Genomic DNA, 15317 nt, shown 5'->3' on the forward strand with positions numbered 1-15317 from the left:
GTAAAAGAGCATTCACTCTAATTAAAAAACTATTGAACACTACTTGGGGAGCCGATAGACTTACCTTTACTGTTCTGTATAAAGCAGCAGTGCTGTCTATCATCGATTATGGAAGCAAAGTATATAGCTCGGCATTGGACACAGTGCTGAAAATGTTAGACCCTGTTCACAATGAAGGCCTTAGAATGTGCTCAGGAGTCTTTAAATCATCACCAAAATCATCTCTACACGAGAGCTTGTAACAATGAAATGTGCTCTAAGAATTCAGACAAGTGATTCCCCAACAAGAAAATGATTTGAATTAAGAGATGCATTTGTAAATAACCATCCTCCACTTTTCCCAGTTAGAGCTAGAAGATTGTTTTAATCGCTGAATATAAATATACAATTACCTTTAACAGTAAAATCACCTCCTCCTTGGACAATGAATAAAATGAGAATTTGTACACACCCGAAATATTTATCAAAAAGTTACTCTTATACACCAGAACACCATAGACAACGTACAATAGAGCATATAAGCTGAAAAGGTCCACATTACACAATGTATACAGATGGAGCTATATCAGAGCATGGAGTTGGATATGCTGCAGTGTCCCAAGACAAAACTTATCAGTTCTCTTTATAATGCTTCAATATTCACAGCAGAATTGTGTGGAATTGCATCAGCTATAAAAATAAAGAAATATCATTCAATAATTTTGTGAGTTTTAGTGACTTAACAAGAGCTATAAAAGCTGTTCAGAGTTACAAATCAAAAAATAATATTGTACAACAAATTAAATTATTTATCCATAAGTTATGTAATAATGGGAAAAATGTAGAAGTATGTTGGACCCCTGCCCATGTAGGGATGGAAATAAATGAAGAGGCAGATAAAGCAGCCAAAGAAGAACCCACATGACAATATCAAATGTGACTATCCCTGTTACTGATTATTTAACACACATAAAGGTGGGTATCATAAATAAATGGCAATATATATGGAGTGAAGAACCTGAAAATAATAAACTAAAACAAATAAAACCTAATGTTTAAATGGAGTTCATATGAGAGAGAGAGACAAGCACAAGTAATTCTGACACATCTCAGAATAGGTCATGCTCGTCTGACACATGGACACTTAATGAGCAGCTCACTTGGCCTGGCTCCCAAGTGTTTGGAGTGCAAGTTGATAATGAAAGTCAGACGTGTTGTATGAATGTCCGAAGTATGACCAACAGCGACTGTCAACTTTTGGAAATAAATCAACGTAGGAAATTTTGTCAGAATCTTTTATATTTTCAGTCATTCTGATTTTGATGTTCATGAGGAACTGTGATTTAATTAATAAAATATAAAAATAAGTCAATAATAAAAGCACGAAAACCCTTATAGCATGTGTCGAATTTAAAAAAAAAGTAAAATTGTAAAATATTACTTAACTTATATGTATTCTGAATTTTAATATACCTGAAAACCCTCATAGCATGTGTTGAAATAAAAAAAAAAAAGTAAAATTGTAAAATATTACTTAACTTATATTCTCAATTTTAATATACCTTTTTAGTGTGTATGCAAGGAAGCATGAGTAAATGTATTTATTGTATGTACAGTGAACCCCCCCCCCGTATTCGCGGGGAATGCGTCCCACGCCCCTCCCGCAAATAGCTAAAATCCTCGAATACTTAAAACCCCTCTAAAAACACTTAGAACTGCCCATTTTGATAGTTTAAACACAGAAAAACCCTGTAAAAATGCATATACCTGAGTATTTTAATGCAGTAGTTTTATCACAAAAAGTGCATTTATTCATGAAAATTATATGAAAATATAGTAATTAGTGAATATTTCTCAGTGAAAAATACCACGAATGGGTGAATTTTCCGTGAATGATGGCTAGATATGTTCCACAGAGAAACCCGCGAATGCGTGAGTCCGCGAATCATGAGAACGCGAATACGGGGGGTTTACTGTATGCATTCCAGTATGAGATTATGTGCCTATGTGCAGTTGTTAATTTAATTTTAATTCGTTCATCATCGTACTGAATGATCTATTGGGTCCTAGTGCTTGACCTCAGGCCTAGACCTGGTATTTTATTCTAATCCTTCGGGCCAGCCCCATGAGAGCTGAAAGTCAGCTCAGTGGTCTGGTTAAACTACTTTAATACTGTAATAATAATGATAATAACAATAGGAATAATATGTTGCTCTCAGCAATCCTCCAGTCGACATATTGGAAATTTAATTCCAGTTTTGACTCGTAGCATCTTAAAGAAATTGAAATGACACACGAAAATTGCAGTAACTTAGGTCCGTTGTCCGTGGCTGGCTTGGTGTTTGGGAGGAAGCATAGGAAGCAACCCTTCCTATCCGCAACTTCTTCGCCTTGAAGTTTTTGGATGTCAAGTTCTTTGGGGAGCATGTGGGTACTTGTACCAGGAGTGCCCACCAGTCTGCAGTAGTGGTGTGATGGTTTTTAATTTTTACTGTTATTGGTGTGGGTAACTATTTTATTCAGTCTATTGTATTTTGGTATTGTGCCCAGGGCAAGGGCAGCTTTTACTGTTGCTTTATGGGTGTTTGGAAGACTCCTTCACTCCAAAGCCCCCTCTCAAAAGTAGGGGACTTATCGCTGCTATTCCACTAAGTTGCCACAGGTCAAGATGAGCACAGACCAAGGCAGTAATGAACTACTGTGGCTTTCTTACCAGGTAAAGTTACGACAAGTATTTTATCAATGCTAACAGATTTTTATGTTGCAAATTCATCTTCATATCTGACTTTTTGGAACAGATATCCCACCACCTATCAATATAGGATTCAGCTATGTAATTACTTGGTAAGTTACATAATGTATATGAAAGTGATATTTTGATGATAAAATTAAGTTTCATATGTACTTATCAAGTAATTACAAGATCAAGTTCCTCATTGGACGGGTCGATATCGTACTCAGGTAGCACTCTGCTAGGCCCGCGTTTGATTCTCTGGCCGGCCAATGAAGAATTAGATGAATTTATTTCTGGTGATAGAGTTAATATCTCGGTATAACGTGGTTCAGATTCCACAATAAGCTGTAGGTCCCGTTGCTAGGTAACCAATTGGTTCTTAGCCACGTAAAATAAGTCTAATCCTTCGGGCCATCCCTAGGAGAGCTGTTAATCAGCTCAGTGGTCTGGTTAAACTAAGGTATACTTGCGTATTCACAAGATCAGAGCCCTCCCTCCCTCCCCTCTGATGGACATAAACACAAAAGATAGTCGCGTATTACAAGATCAGAGCCCTCCCTCCCTCCCCTCTGATGGACATAAACACAAAAGAAGTGACTATCTCTATTTTGTTCTATTAATTGTTCCCCGATAGGGGGCGGGGTAGTTACCTGCACTATTAATGAACGAATAGCTACTGCGAAGTTCAAATTTTTAAGTTCTGTGCAAGTAGAAAAGTATAGTTATGTAATTACATGGTAAGTATATATAAAACTTACTTTTATCATGAAAATACCATTTCTGCATTTTTTTCCCATGTTGTAAGCAAATGATCCTGTACTATAGGTGTTGTGATGCCAGTTTAATAGACATAAATCAATCTCACTTCCCTTCTTGCAAGGCAACCAGGTTCATGGCATTTCTGTGGTGGTTCTCAACTCCAGTCAGTTGAAGGGGACTGACTTCCCACCTAAGAGTAAGTCTCCTTTATAAAAGGTGACGTTTTGTATTCCCGTGGGAACAAGTAACCAATTTTGAAAATCAGTGGTAAATAATTCCACTTCTGCTGCCCTGCGCAGTCCTTGTGGCTGAAGGAAAAGTGACAGTGATAGTTGGTGAGAGAGGAATACTCCCCTACTCACCCCCATCCCCACTTGCTTAACCACCTTGTTACCAGGTTTTTAATAGGTTCCATCTTGCACATAAAGATATGCCTATATAAAAGGAAAAATATAAGATTTTTTACTCAAAAATTATGTTTATTATAAAGATTCCCATTTTTCCTAGATATACAAACCTGGATTCTTTCATCATAATCCTATCTCTAACCATTCTTGCATTTATCCATGTTTGCCAAAGTAAAAAATTATGGTTTTCAAGTCATGTAAGTGGTGATATCCCCACCTCCTCACTTACCGGCCTCTAGTTTATGGTGTACCTTATTACTAAGCTTCAGTGACCACACCAACTCATGGTGAAGGTATATCTGTGTAAAACACTTCAGGTTGTATATCTAGGAAAATGCGGTCTACCTTGAAATATTGCCATATTTGTGATAGGAAGAGAAGTCATTGATCGGAATTACCATTTCAAATATATTTTATGTAATTATGTTTACACAATCTCAAAATCAAAGATTTTTTTGTGTCATGATCAGTCTTGTCAAAACCTTCCTTTTGAATTTAAAAGAAAATTTCTTTGCAGTTCAACGTGAAATGGGAAGTCATGGCCCTAGAAAAATGTACATCACGCCTTCTCGTTGGCAATGGCACAAGTTTAAGGATATGTTTCATTTTTATGTCATGTTAGGGGTAATACCACTTGGCACTCTGGTTTTAGCCACTAATATTTTTGTTGGCCCTGCTCAGCTTGCACCTATTCCAGAGGATTACACACCAAAGCACTGGGAATACTATTCTGTAAGTATGAAAGTATTTGCCTTGTGTTGATGTTTGCTTTGTTTTTGCATATACTGTACAGTACCAAAAATTGTATAGGTATATTCACTCTTTTCATCAAGTGTATGCAGTTTTTTTAAATTTAAATTTAATCTCTCCACAAATTACAATTTTTTTTTTACAGTGAAGTTCAGTTAAAGCACCCCACTTTATAGTAGTCCTAATATGCTTGAAAACATGAAAGAAAAGCTTATTTGCAAATAAAGTCCTTCCATTGTGAACCATTTCAGGTATAGAATTCCTTGTTTAAGTCACATGGGCTCAGCATGGAATGTCTTAGTTGATGTTGGAGCTTTATGACAGGCAAAAAGGCTCTTGAACTTGGGAAATCTCCATACTTACTTTCTTTTCCATTATTACTTCAACCTCTCAAATTTTGTTGGCTTTTTCCCACCGCACTATCCAACCTATCTAACTTTTTATTATCTTTCTTGATTACAGTATCAGTACTGTATACCATTGCTGGGATGGAAGTTCATTTTCAAAGCCAATAGTAAGAGCTTTGGTAGCCTTGTCAACCACTCAGCATTGTGTGATGGCATGCCACCCCACTCATAAAACTAGATTACCTGACGTGGTCGAGCAAGGGGAAATTTTTTGTGTGAAGCCATGTCCTCAGTGACTTTTAGTGACTCAAGAAGTGCTATAGAAGCAGTTCAAGGTTACTACTCAAAAAATGATATTGTATAGGAAATTAGATATGAACTTCACAAATTGTATAATAATGGAAAAAATATTGAAATATGTTGGATTCCTGCCCATGTAGGGATTAAGGGAAATGAAGAAGCCGATAAAGTAGTTAAACAAGCAGTCTGCATGGCAAGAGCAAATGTAAAAATCCCAGTTAGTGATTGCATAAGAGATAAAAATGATCATTGTAAATAAATGGCAAAATATGTGGAACAAGGAACCTATAAATAATAAATTGAAACATAAAAACCAGTGTTGGAAAATGGAGCACATCATGTCAGAGAGAGAGACACACACAAGTAATTCTGACACGTCTGCGAATAGGTCACACTCGTTTGACACATGGACACTTGATGGACAGTCCACATGGCCCTCCTCCCGAATGCCCAGAATGCAAAGTGTTGATAACAGTCAAACGTGTTACGTGACTGTCCAAAATATAATCAACAGCGAGTATCAACCTTTGGAAATAATGGGGGAAATTTTGTCGGAATCTTCAATATTTTCACTAATACCCATTTTAATATGCATGAGGAGCTGTGATTTAGTTGATAAAATATAAAAAGTAAATAATAGAAATACGAATACCCTTAGACGTCTAATGAATTTTAAAGTACGAATACCCTTAGACGTCTAATGAATTTTAAAATTTTACTTAATTTATTTTGAATTTTAATATACCTTTTCAATGAGTGTACTGTACTCCATATGGAAACATTAGTATAAATGTATTTATTGTGTGAGTGTTCCAGTATGAGAGTGTATGCCTTTGTGCAGCTTTAAATTTCATTTTCATTCATTCATCACTACCGAGTGACCTATTTGGTCCCAGTGCTAGGCTTCTAGCCTAGACCTGTCATTTCATCCAAATCCTCCGGGCCACCCCTATGAGAGCTGATAGTCAGCTGAGTGGTCTGGTTAAACTTTTTTAATAATAATAATAAAAGTGTCATGGTGTTTTCATTACGACACAGTACCCAGCTACAAGACCAGGCTAAAGATATTTCTTTGACGTATTTGTCTAGTTACCATGGAGCGCTGGCACACCATGGAGGGTAACACCTTGAGAACTCAACAGCGACTACCAAAAATCAGTTTTTCCTACATCAAAACCTGTTTTTTAATGTAACTTGTATTTTTCCTAGCAGTGCAAACCAGAGCCTTTTATAATAATGCAACCTCAGCCACCCACTTTTTCCTTGAGGCTGAACGAAAAATGTAACTACAGAAGTGGCTAGTGGCAGGTGAGCGAGGGGTATTCCTCACTCATCCCTCATAACATCACTTAATGAACTTGTTAACAAATCAGTGACCATTCTATCTGGCACCAAAGATATGCTTGTATAAAAGTCTATAGTGTCTATACTTAGGAAAAATACAAATTACTTTTAAGTATTTGATATTTTTATAATCTTTGGAGCAAAAATCAGGAATAATACTGTAGTCTGTTGAGTTTATAGAATTTTTTTTTAGATGAGGCAATTTCAGGTGAAAAATTCTTTTTAGTGTTGATGGTATTTTGACTTGGAGAGTATTTTGTGCTAGTAATACTGAGGATTAATTGTCTCACCTTTGTCTATTGATTCATATAAATTAGATTCTTCAGATAGTGCTTCATATGTGTTTAATATGGATTTCATAATTTTCACTCTAATGTAATTTGTATTTGACGATGTTTAAGTAAGACTTGTTACTTGTTTTATATAAAATCAGGTCCAGTTACTTCTTTGTCTAAGCTGCCTTCAGTACATATTCTGTTTCATTTGCCTAAAAAACTTTATTGGAAATTTTATATTTTATCAATGGCTTCCTATACCAAAAAAATACCAAAAGATCAGAAGGTAATTTGCCTACATGAGTATGACAACTTCTCTTGCAGCTAGATTTTGTTGCTTTGCAAGTGACAGTGCTGATGATATTTTATTTCCAAAGTATACAATCCAAAGCCTTTTATATAAGAATATATTTGGTGCCAGGTAGAACGGTCATTGACTTGGTAGCAAGTTCATTAAGTGATGTTTTATGATGGATAAATAGGGGAATATCCCTCACTCACCTGCCACTAGCCACTTCTGTAGCTACATTTTTCCTTCAGCCACAGGGACGAAGTGGGTGGCTGAGGCTGGATTGTGATAAAAGGCTCTGGTTTGCATTAATCTGGGTAAGAGGGCCCCTCTGAAACCCAAATCCATGAACAAGTCAGATGACACCTATAAATTCTTGTGCACAATACTGATGATATTGCATAAGTAAAATAAGAGAATTATATTTGGAGAATCATGAATTATTATTTTGTTCATGAGACTTACCTGCCAGATATATATATAGCTGTATTCTCCGAAGGTCCGACAGAATTTCAAATTTCGCGGCACACGCGAGTGGCCGGTCAGGTGGTTAGTACACATTCCCGCTGGAGGCGCGGCATCAGGAACCATTCCCATTTTCTATTCAGATTTTCTCTGTCGCCGGACTGTCAACACCTGTTGTCAGTTCCTCTGCTTTTGGATTTCAATATTTTGTCACTTGAGTATTTTGGTTGTTTTTGGTATCGACTTGGATCTGTGGCTTGGCATACGCTTTTCTGGACCTTTTTTTGAATTTTGCCTTTGACTTTTCTTTATATAATGTCTTCCTCTAGCTATCGTGTTTGTAGCTTGGGTGGTTGTAAGGTGAGGCTATCGAAGGCTTCGGTAGACCCTCACACTTTATGTATGAAATGTAGAGGTATGGAATGTTCTGTGGACAATCGTTGTAATGAATGTGAGGGATTATCTGAGGGAGAATGGAAGAAGTATGACGAATCCTATATGCGTAAATTGAGCGTGATAGGGTGAGGAGGTCTTCCTCCAGGAGTGTTTCTGTGGAGTTGGTCGGTCAGGGATTTCTCACGTTAGTAACCCTGTAGCTTGTAGTCCTAACCCTTTAGTGTTGCCTTCGGGCCCTGAGGTTGTTGCAGAAAGTAATGCTCTGACTCTCGTTCTTGAGTCTATTCGCGCTCTTGAAAATAAAGTGAATGCCCTGCAAGCGCAAAGTGTAGTGTGTGTTAATCCCCCTAGTGTTGTGGAGGGGCGTCAGATCGACCCTATAATGCTTCTAGGCCTGGACCTCTGCCGAACTCCCAAGACCCGGGGAGGGCATGTGAAAGTCGCATGAAGGGGACGGGGACTCCCCTCCGATCTGGCGTCCCTTCGGCAGGTCCTGTTGACTCCACCCAGGCTGCCAGGGATCGTGCTCGGCACGCATCCATAAGGAATGCTTCGTCCTCCGACATGTCCTCCCCTTGTCGGGGTTGAGCGCTCGGTTGGACTCTCGACCCCTCAAGAGAAGCCTGAGAGGAGAGGACGCTTCACGTCCTCTTCCTCTAGACGTTTTACGCTCGTCACCTGAAAGTTTCGAGGAAGTCCCTCAACGGAAGAAGTTTCGTTCTACGGAGGTTGACGCTGCTCGCGCTAAGACGGGAGAGCTTTCCCCATTGGGAAAGAAGAAGACTTCTCACCGCTCGCCTTCTCGCAAATTCAGTCCGTCTTCTAAGAGAGCTGTGTCCCCTACTTGCCAGATTTTGTTAGGCATGCAACAGCAGCTGGATTCTCTTATGGATCGTAGAAAGGCCAGGCTAGCGTCGTAAAGATTTGCATCTGCCTGTGAAGAAGTCTAGGCCTTCCCACTCTCTTCTTCGTCGTCTTCGTCTGCTGCTTCTCCTGAAGCTTCTCGTCTTGCGCCTAAGGAAGGTTTTAAAGAAATTCCTTCTCTCTTTGAAGATTTTGACGTCTCTCCCGATGCGCGCCAGGTTCGAGTTTCTAGCGCTTCGCGCGCTCCTCACGCTTCTCGCGCGCCTCACCCTGTGTCTCGGCGCGCTTCCACCCAGGACGCTTCTCGCGCTCTCCATCGTGAAGCTCCTTCCGTGCCAGTTCACGGAGCTGCGCGCGCTTCCCGCCAGGACGCTCCTCGCTCTCCTCGTGTTCTCTCTTCTCATCCTGCGGATGTTGCTTCCACGCCTGCAGTTTTTCTTGATGATCAACTTCCCGTTTCTTCTGTTCAGGCTATTCAGGATGTAGCCACTACCTCCAAGCACGTTAGGTCCCGCTGGCGTATCGGCGATTCCGGACTCCTTCCTCCTTGCTCTCCTGACCCTCCAGTTGAGGAAGAAGAACCTCTTCCGTCAGAACCCTCGGACGAAGAGAAACTTGTTCCTTCTGCTTCTTCCGATTATCAGACCCTGACTTGTCTGTTTAAGGATTTATTTCCTGAAACCTTTCAAGCTTCAGCTCCTCGCTCCCCCCCGTCGCAGTTGGCTTCGTCTCAGGCGAGGAAATCTCCTGGCTTTCTTAAAATGAAGAAATCCTTCTCTACCAAGAGAGCTTTTAAGAAAGTTCAAGACTGGATGTCGACTAGAAAGAATCAAGGGAAGACTTCTTTTGCTTTGCCTCCTTCTCGGTTGTTGGGTAAATCCGAATTTGATGCGACACAGGGGAAGATATGGGTTTGACAGTTCCCTCTACTTCTAAAGGGGACTTTGCTAGTCTTGTGGACGCCTCTAGGAGATCCCACTTGTCCTCTTCTAAGGTTTCTGGACTCTCACTGAAATGGACCACCACCTCAAAGGACTTTTCAAGACGGTGGAAGTCTTTAACTTTTTGGATTGGTGTCTGGGCGTTCTGCACACTAAGGCTAATAGCCCTAGTTCTATTAGTCTGGGGGAGCTGTCCAGCATACTGCGGTGCATGGACAAGGCCGTCAGAGATGGCTCTGAAGATCTGACTTCGCAGTTTTTCGTCAGCTCTTTTAAAGAAGAGAGCATTGTTCTGCTCCTTTTTGGCGAAGTCTGTTTCTCCATCTCAGAAGGAGAGCTTTCATTGCGCCTTTTCTAGCCATCTCTTCCCCCAGACCTTGGTTAAGGATATCGCTTCCAGCCTTCAGGAGAAGGCCACTCAAGACCTCCTTTCCAGGTCCTCTAAGCGTCCCTCAGCGCCTTGACAAGGAAAGCGTCTTCTTTGCCTCAGCAAGCTAAGAAGAAGCAGCCCTTTCGTGGAGGATCTTCCACAGGAAGTTTTTCTAAACCCGCACCTCGAGGCAGAGGTTTCCATAGAGGCAAGGTCGTCCCCAAGAGGGGGGCAAGTGACTCGTTCTCCTCCAGATGCCAGTAGGAGCCAGGCTTCTTCATTTTGCTCAAGCCTGGAGAGAGAGGGGCAGACTCTTGGTCCCTCCAAGTAGTAGAGAGAGGCTACCTAATTCCTTTCCTGACTCTTCCGTCCCTTTGTCTTCGACCCCAGAGATTTATCTCCCAAGTACCACCCTGCCAAGCAGAAGATACTGTTCGACCTTCTCGAACAAATGCTCGAGAAGAGAGCAGTGGAGCCAGTCTTAGACACAAAATCCCGGGATTTTACAACAGACTGTTTCTGGTTCGAAACATCCAGAAGGTTGGAGACCTGTCTTGGACGTCAGCAGGCTGAACGACTTTGTCCAGAAGGACAAGTTCAAGATGGAAACGTCTCAATCAATTTTAGGAGCTCTTCGTCCCGGGGATTGGATGGTGTCTTTAGACCTTCAAGATGCGTACTTCCACGTCCCGATTCATCCGCTCGATGAAGTATCTCCGCTTTGTCTTGGGGGCAAGACTTACCAATTCAGGGCTCTCTGCTTTGGACTCTGCACAGCCCGAGGGTGTTTACTCTTCTCATGAAGAATATAGCGATGTGGTTGCACCTCTCGAGTCAGGATCTCTCTCTACCTGGACGATTGGTTGATCCGTGCTTCTTCGACGCACGAAGGTGTCTGGAGGACCTTCATTTTACTCTGGATCTCGTGAAGTCCCTGGGACTTCTGATCAACGTAGAGAAATCGCATCTGATCCCCTCCCAGTCCATCGTTTATCTGGGGATTCAGATGAATTCAGCGGCTTTTCTAGCGTCTCCGTCGCTAGAAAGGCAAGTTCATTGTTGCGAAAAAGTCGCGGTCTTCTTGGAGAAGGAAACATGCTTGGTGAGGGAATGGATGAGTCTGCTGGGGACCATTTCCTCGCTGGAGAAGTTTGTTTCTCTAGGAAGGCTACATCTCAGACCTCTTCAGTTCTTTCTGCTGGAGAACTGGAAGAACAAGGAAGACTTGGAAGAAGAATTAAGGATCCTTCCTTCCATAAAAGACTCCCTCAAGTGGTGGCTCGATCCTGTGAAGTTGGGAAAAGGGATCTCTCTCAAGCTTCTGAGCCCCGACCTAGTGTTGTTTTCCGACGCATCATTGGCGGGTTGGGGAGCAACACTGGGGGGAAAGGAAGTGTCAGGAACCTGGAAAGGGCAACAGATTTCCTGGCACATCAACATCAAAGAGTTGGCAGCAATCTTCCTAGCCCTCCAAGTCTTCGAGTCTCAAGTTGCCAATCACGTTGTTCAAGTGAACTCGGACAACACTACTGCATTGGCGTGCCTCAAAAAAACAGGGCGGAACACACTTCCGTTCCCTGTTCAGCCTTGAGAGTAATTCTCCTCTGGGCTCAAGCTCAGCAACATTACAATCCTCACAAGATTTGTTGCAGGGGTAGAGAATGTTCGAGCGGACCTGCTCAGTCGGCGCCACCAACTTCTTCCGACGGAGTGGACTCTTCATCAGGAGGTTTGCCGAGACCTCTGGAATCTTTGGGGTCGCCCTCTCGTGGATCTCTTCGCGACCTCAAGAACGGCGAGGCTTCCCATCTACTGCTCCCTGTTCTAGACCCAGGCGCAGTGGCGATAGATGCTCTTCTCTGGGATTGGACGGGTCTGGACGTTTATGCCTTTCCTCCGTTCAAAATTCTGGGAGAAGTGCTTCATGAAGTTCTCGGCCTCTCAAGGAACAAGGATGACGCTCATCGCCCGTTTTGGCCTTCAGAACCAATGGTTCTCAGAGATTCTCTTCTGGTTAGTGGACGTTCCCAGGTCACTACCTATGAGAGCAGATCTGCTCAAACAACCCCACTTGGCGAGATACCATCAAAACCTCCCCGCTCTGAACCTGACTGCATTCAGACTATCAGAAATTGGTCAGAGCGAGGGGTTTTCTGGCCGAGTGGCACGGGCCATCGCTAGAGCCAGAAGAGCTTCCTCTATCAAAGTGTATCAAGCGAAGTGGGCAACCTTCAGAGGTTGGTGCAGAAAGAAGGGAGTTTCCTCTTCCTCGACCTCTTTGAGCCAAATAGCTGATTTCCTTCTCTTTTTGAGAGAAAAGCTCAAGTTGGCAGTCCCAACTATCAAAGGGTATCGGAGCATGCTTTCCTCTGTTTTCCGCCACAGAGGACTGGATTTGTCTAATAATAAGGACCTCCACGATCTCTTGAGATCTTTTGAAACGTCCAAGGTTCCCCGGCCTATTCCCCCTACTTGGAATTTGGATGTTGTCCTCAAGTTTTTAATGTCCAGTCCTTTTGAGCCTCTTCATTCAGCATCTCTAAGGGATGTTACTAGAAAGACGGTCTTCCTCATTGCTCCAGGACGGCGAAAGAGAGTGAGTGAGTTCAGGCTTTCAGCCGTCATGTGGGCTTCAAGGGACACAATGCTGTCTGCTCGTTGTCCCCTATATTCTTGGCTAAGAATGAAAGGCCTTCTAATCCTTGGCCTAGATCTTTTGAAATTAAAGGTTTGACTGACCTTGCTGGACAGAATCCTGAGAGAGTTCTTTTCCCTGTTAGAGCTCTAAGGTATTACCTTAGAAGGACTCAGGACCTGCGAGGTCCCTCGGACAATTTATGGTGGCAGGTGAAACATCCTGTTAATCCCATGTCATAAGAAACTTAGCGTTAGCATTCTTCATTAGGAATGTCATTAAGGAGGCACATTCTTGTTGCAACGACTCCAACTTTAAGTTGTTGAGAGTCAACGCCCATGAAGTTAGGGCAGTCGCTACCTCCATGGCTTTCCAGAGAAATATGGCGCTCAGTGATATTATCAGTGCCACTTTTTGGAGAAGTGAATCGGTGTTTGCCTCACACTACTTAAGAGATGTCAAGGTAGCATACGAAAATTGCTTTTCTCTGGGACCATACGTTGCTGCTGCTACAACCTTGGGGTCAGGGGGTAGCTCTGCTCCTATCCTTTAATCCTGTTTAGGAGGGGTTTTTAATTGTGTTTTGTTGTGTTTTTTATGGTTGGTGGGTCGATTGATGGAGTCAGTCTTCCCAATCTTTTCATAAATCTTAAAGTGCTGGTTAGGTGGTTGGTATACTCGTTTGTCCTGGTATTATGATCTATGGTCTAGTCACATTGTGGTCACGCCCCCGTTGACAGATCATCTAGCAGTCGCCAGCTTTATAGGTCACTACCTTGCTGGGGTCTCTAGTAAAGCAGAAGCAGGCTAGGGTGACAGTAACCACTCAGTCAGCTATGCTATCAGGTAAGGAACCAAAATATTTTATCTCTAAAATTGTTTCCATTATTCTTAGCTGTCTCTACCCCCCTCCAAAGGTGGTATTCAGCTATATATATATCTGGCAGGTAAGTCTCATGAACAAAATGATATTTTTATAATAAAATAAAGTTTGTTCATACTTACCTAGCCAGATATATATATTCATATTGCCCTCCCTCCTCCCCTCAGGAGACAGTGGCGTTAGAAAATCTGAATAGAAAATGGGAATGGTTCCTGATGTTTGCATTAATCTGGGCAAGCGGGAATGTGTACTAACCAACTGACCGGCCACTGAACAAGTCAGATGACAAATTTGAAATTCTGTCGGACCTTCGGGAGAATACAGCTATATATATATCTGCCAGGTAAGTATGAACAAACTTTATTTTATTATAAAAATATCATTTTATTGAATATTGTATTGAGGTACTTATTACCTAATTATTTTTTTTCAGCATCCCATCACCAGATTCCTAGCTAGATATGTTTACACCAGCTATCAGCAAGATTATGAAAAGTATCTTCACTTCATGTTTGAAGAGAATGAAAAAAAGCAGATGAGGTTAGTTGTAAAGGTTACTGTTTTTTTTTTATGCAGATGTGATATTCCTGCTTAGGTATTATAGTAGTAATTATAATAGGATTGTTGTTGACTATCAGACACACTATTGTCACAGTTAGTGCTCTTAGGTTTAGCAGTCTCCTATCCTCATTTTGTAACTGTGTTATCCAGAATTGTGTAAGGATTTTAACATACAGTACCCTCTTCTTGACCTCAGATGTTGACTTAGCAGAAGTAATTTTTTATTGGTAAATTGAGTATATCTATTGAACAGTAAACCTGTAATCATTGTAACTGATGATAATGGGAAGTTACTCAAGTGAATCCGCAGTTCCCAGTTATTAGTAACATTAGGTCTTCTAAGAAAATGCATGTTACATATTGAATGTTACATATTGAATGAGACTATTATTACAGGCTCCTGGAGAAGAAGGTTGAAGCAGTAATGGCTGAACGAGGAGATAGCCAGTCTTACCACTATCAGCCTGTTCTTACCAAGTATCACAAATGGGTGAGGGAAGAATTTGAAAAGAACAGAGAATCTAGAGGATTTTAAATCATGCAATTGTCTTTTTAGCCAATGTCCCAGATTTAGTGTAAGTAATATTCTGTGCTCACAGCATTACTCAGATCACCAGGAGCAAATAATCAGTTCAGATTACTGGGAAAAGATTTGGATATTGGAAGTGGATTTGCTGTTTCTATTATGAAAGGGATTTTGCTGTTTCTATTATGAAAGAGAATCAAGGGATTCTTTCTATTTAATTAATTGTAAATAAAATGTAATTTTCTTAAATGAATTTTTGTTACCTCAGTGAAATAACAAAAATTATTACAAAAGCCTCATTATACAGTATAATTTTAAAGAGAGAGATTCCTGCAAAATAATTTACGGATAAAATGAATTAACAACCAGCATACTTCAGCTTATACACATCACCTGATTAAACGTAACCAGATAAAGGATAATGCATGTAATTACTACAGCTTAAAACATGCAGAGTCATTTGATATGATTGTATAGATTGAAATTACAAAC

At 41.1% G+C, this 15317-nt stretch overlaps 1 protein-coding gene across 1 annotated transcript in view; it reads left to right on the forward strand.

Moving 5' to 3' along the window:
* The window catches only part of ND-SGDH (NADH dehydrogenase (ubiquinone) SGDH subunit), a 94822-nt gene extending 79748 nt beyond the window's left edge, over positions 1-15074 (forward strand). Inside the window, exons 2-4 of the mRNA XM_067095695.1 lie at positions 4397-4611; positions 14172-14278; positions 14696-15074. Coding sequence (XP_066951796.1) covers positions 4397-4611; positions 14172-14278; positions 14696-14834 — 461 coding nt within the window. The 3' untranslated portion in view covers positions 14835-15074. The remainder of the gene's footprint in view (positions 1-4396; positions 4612-14171; positions 14279-14695) is intronic.
* The last annotated feature ends 243 nt before the right edge of the window (positions 15075-15317 follow it).

The sequence above is a fragment of the Macrobrachium rosenbergii genome, chromosome 51 (genome assembly GCF_040412425.1).
Source record: "Macrobrachium rosenbergii isolate ZJJX-2024 chromosome 51, ASM4041242v1, whole genome shotgun sequence".
In the NCBI taxonomy this organism is placed as follows: Eukaryota; Metazoa; Arthropoda; class Malacostraca; order Decapoda; family Palaemonidae; genus Macrobrachium; species Macrobrachium rosenbergii.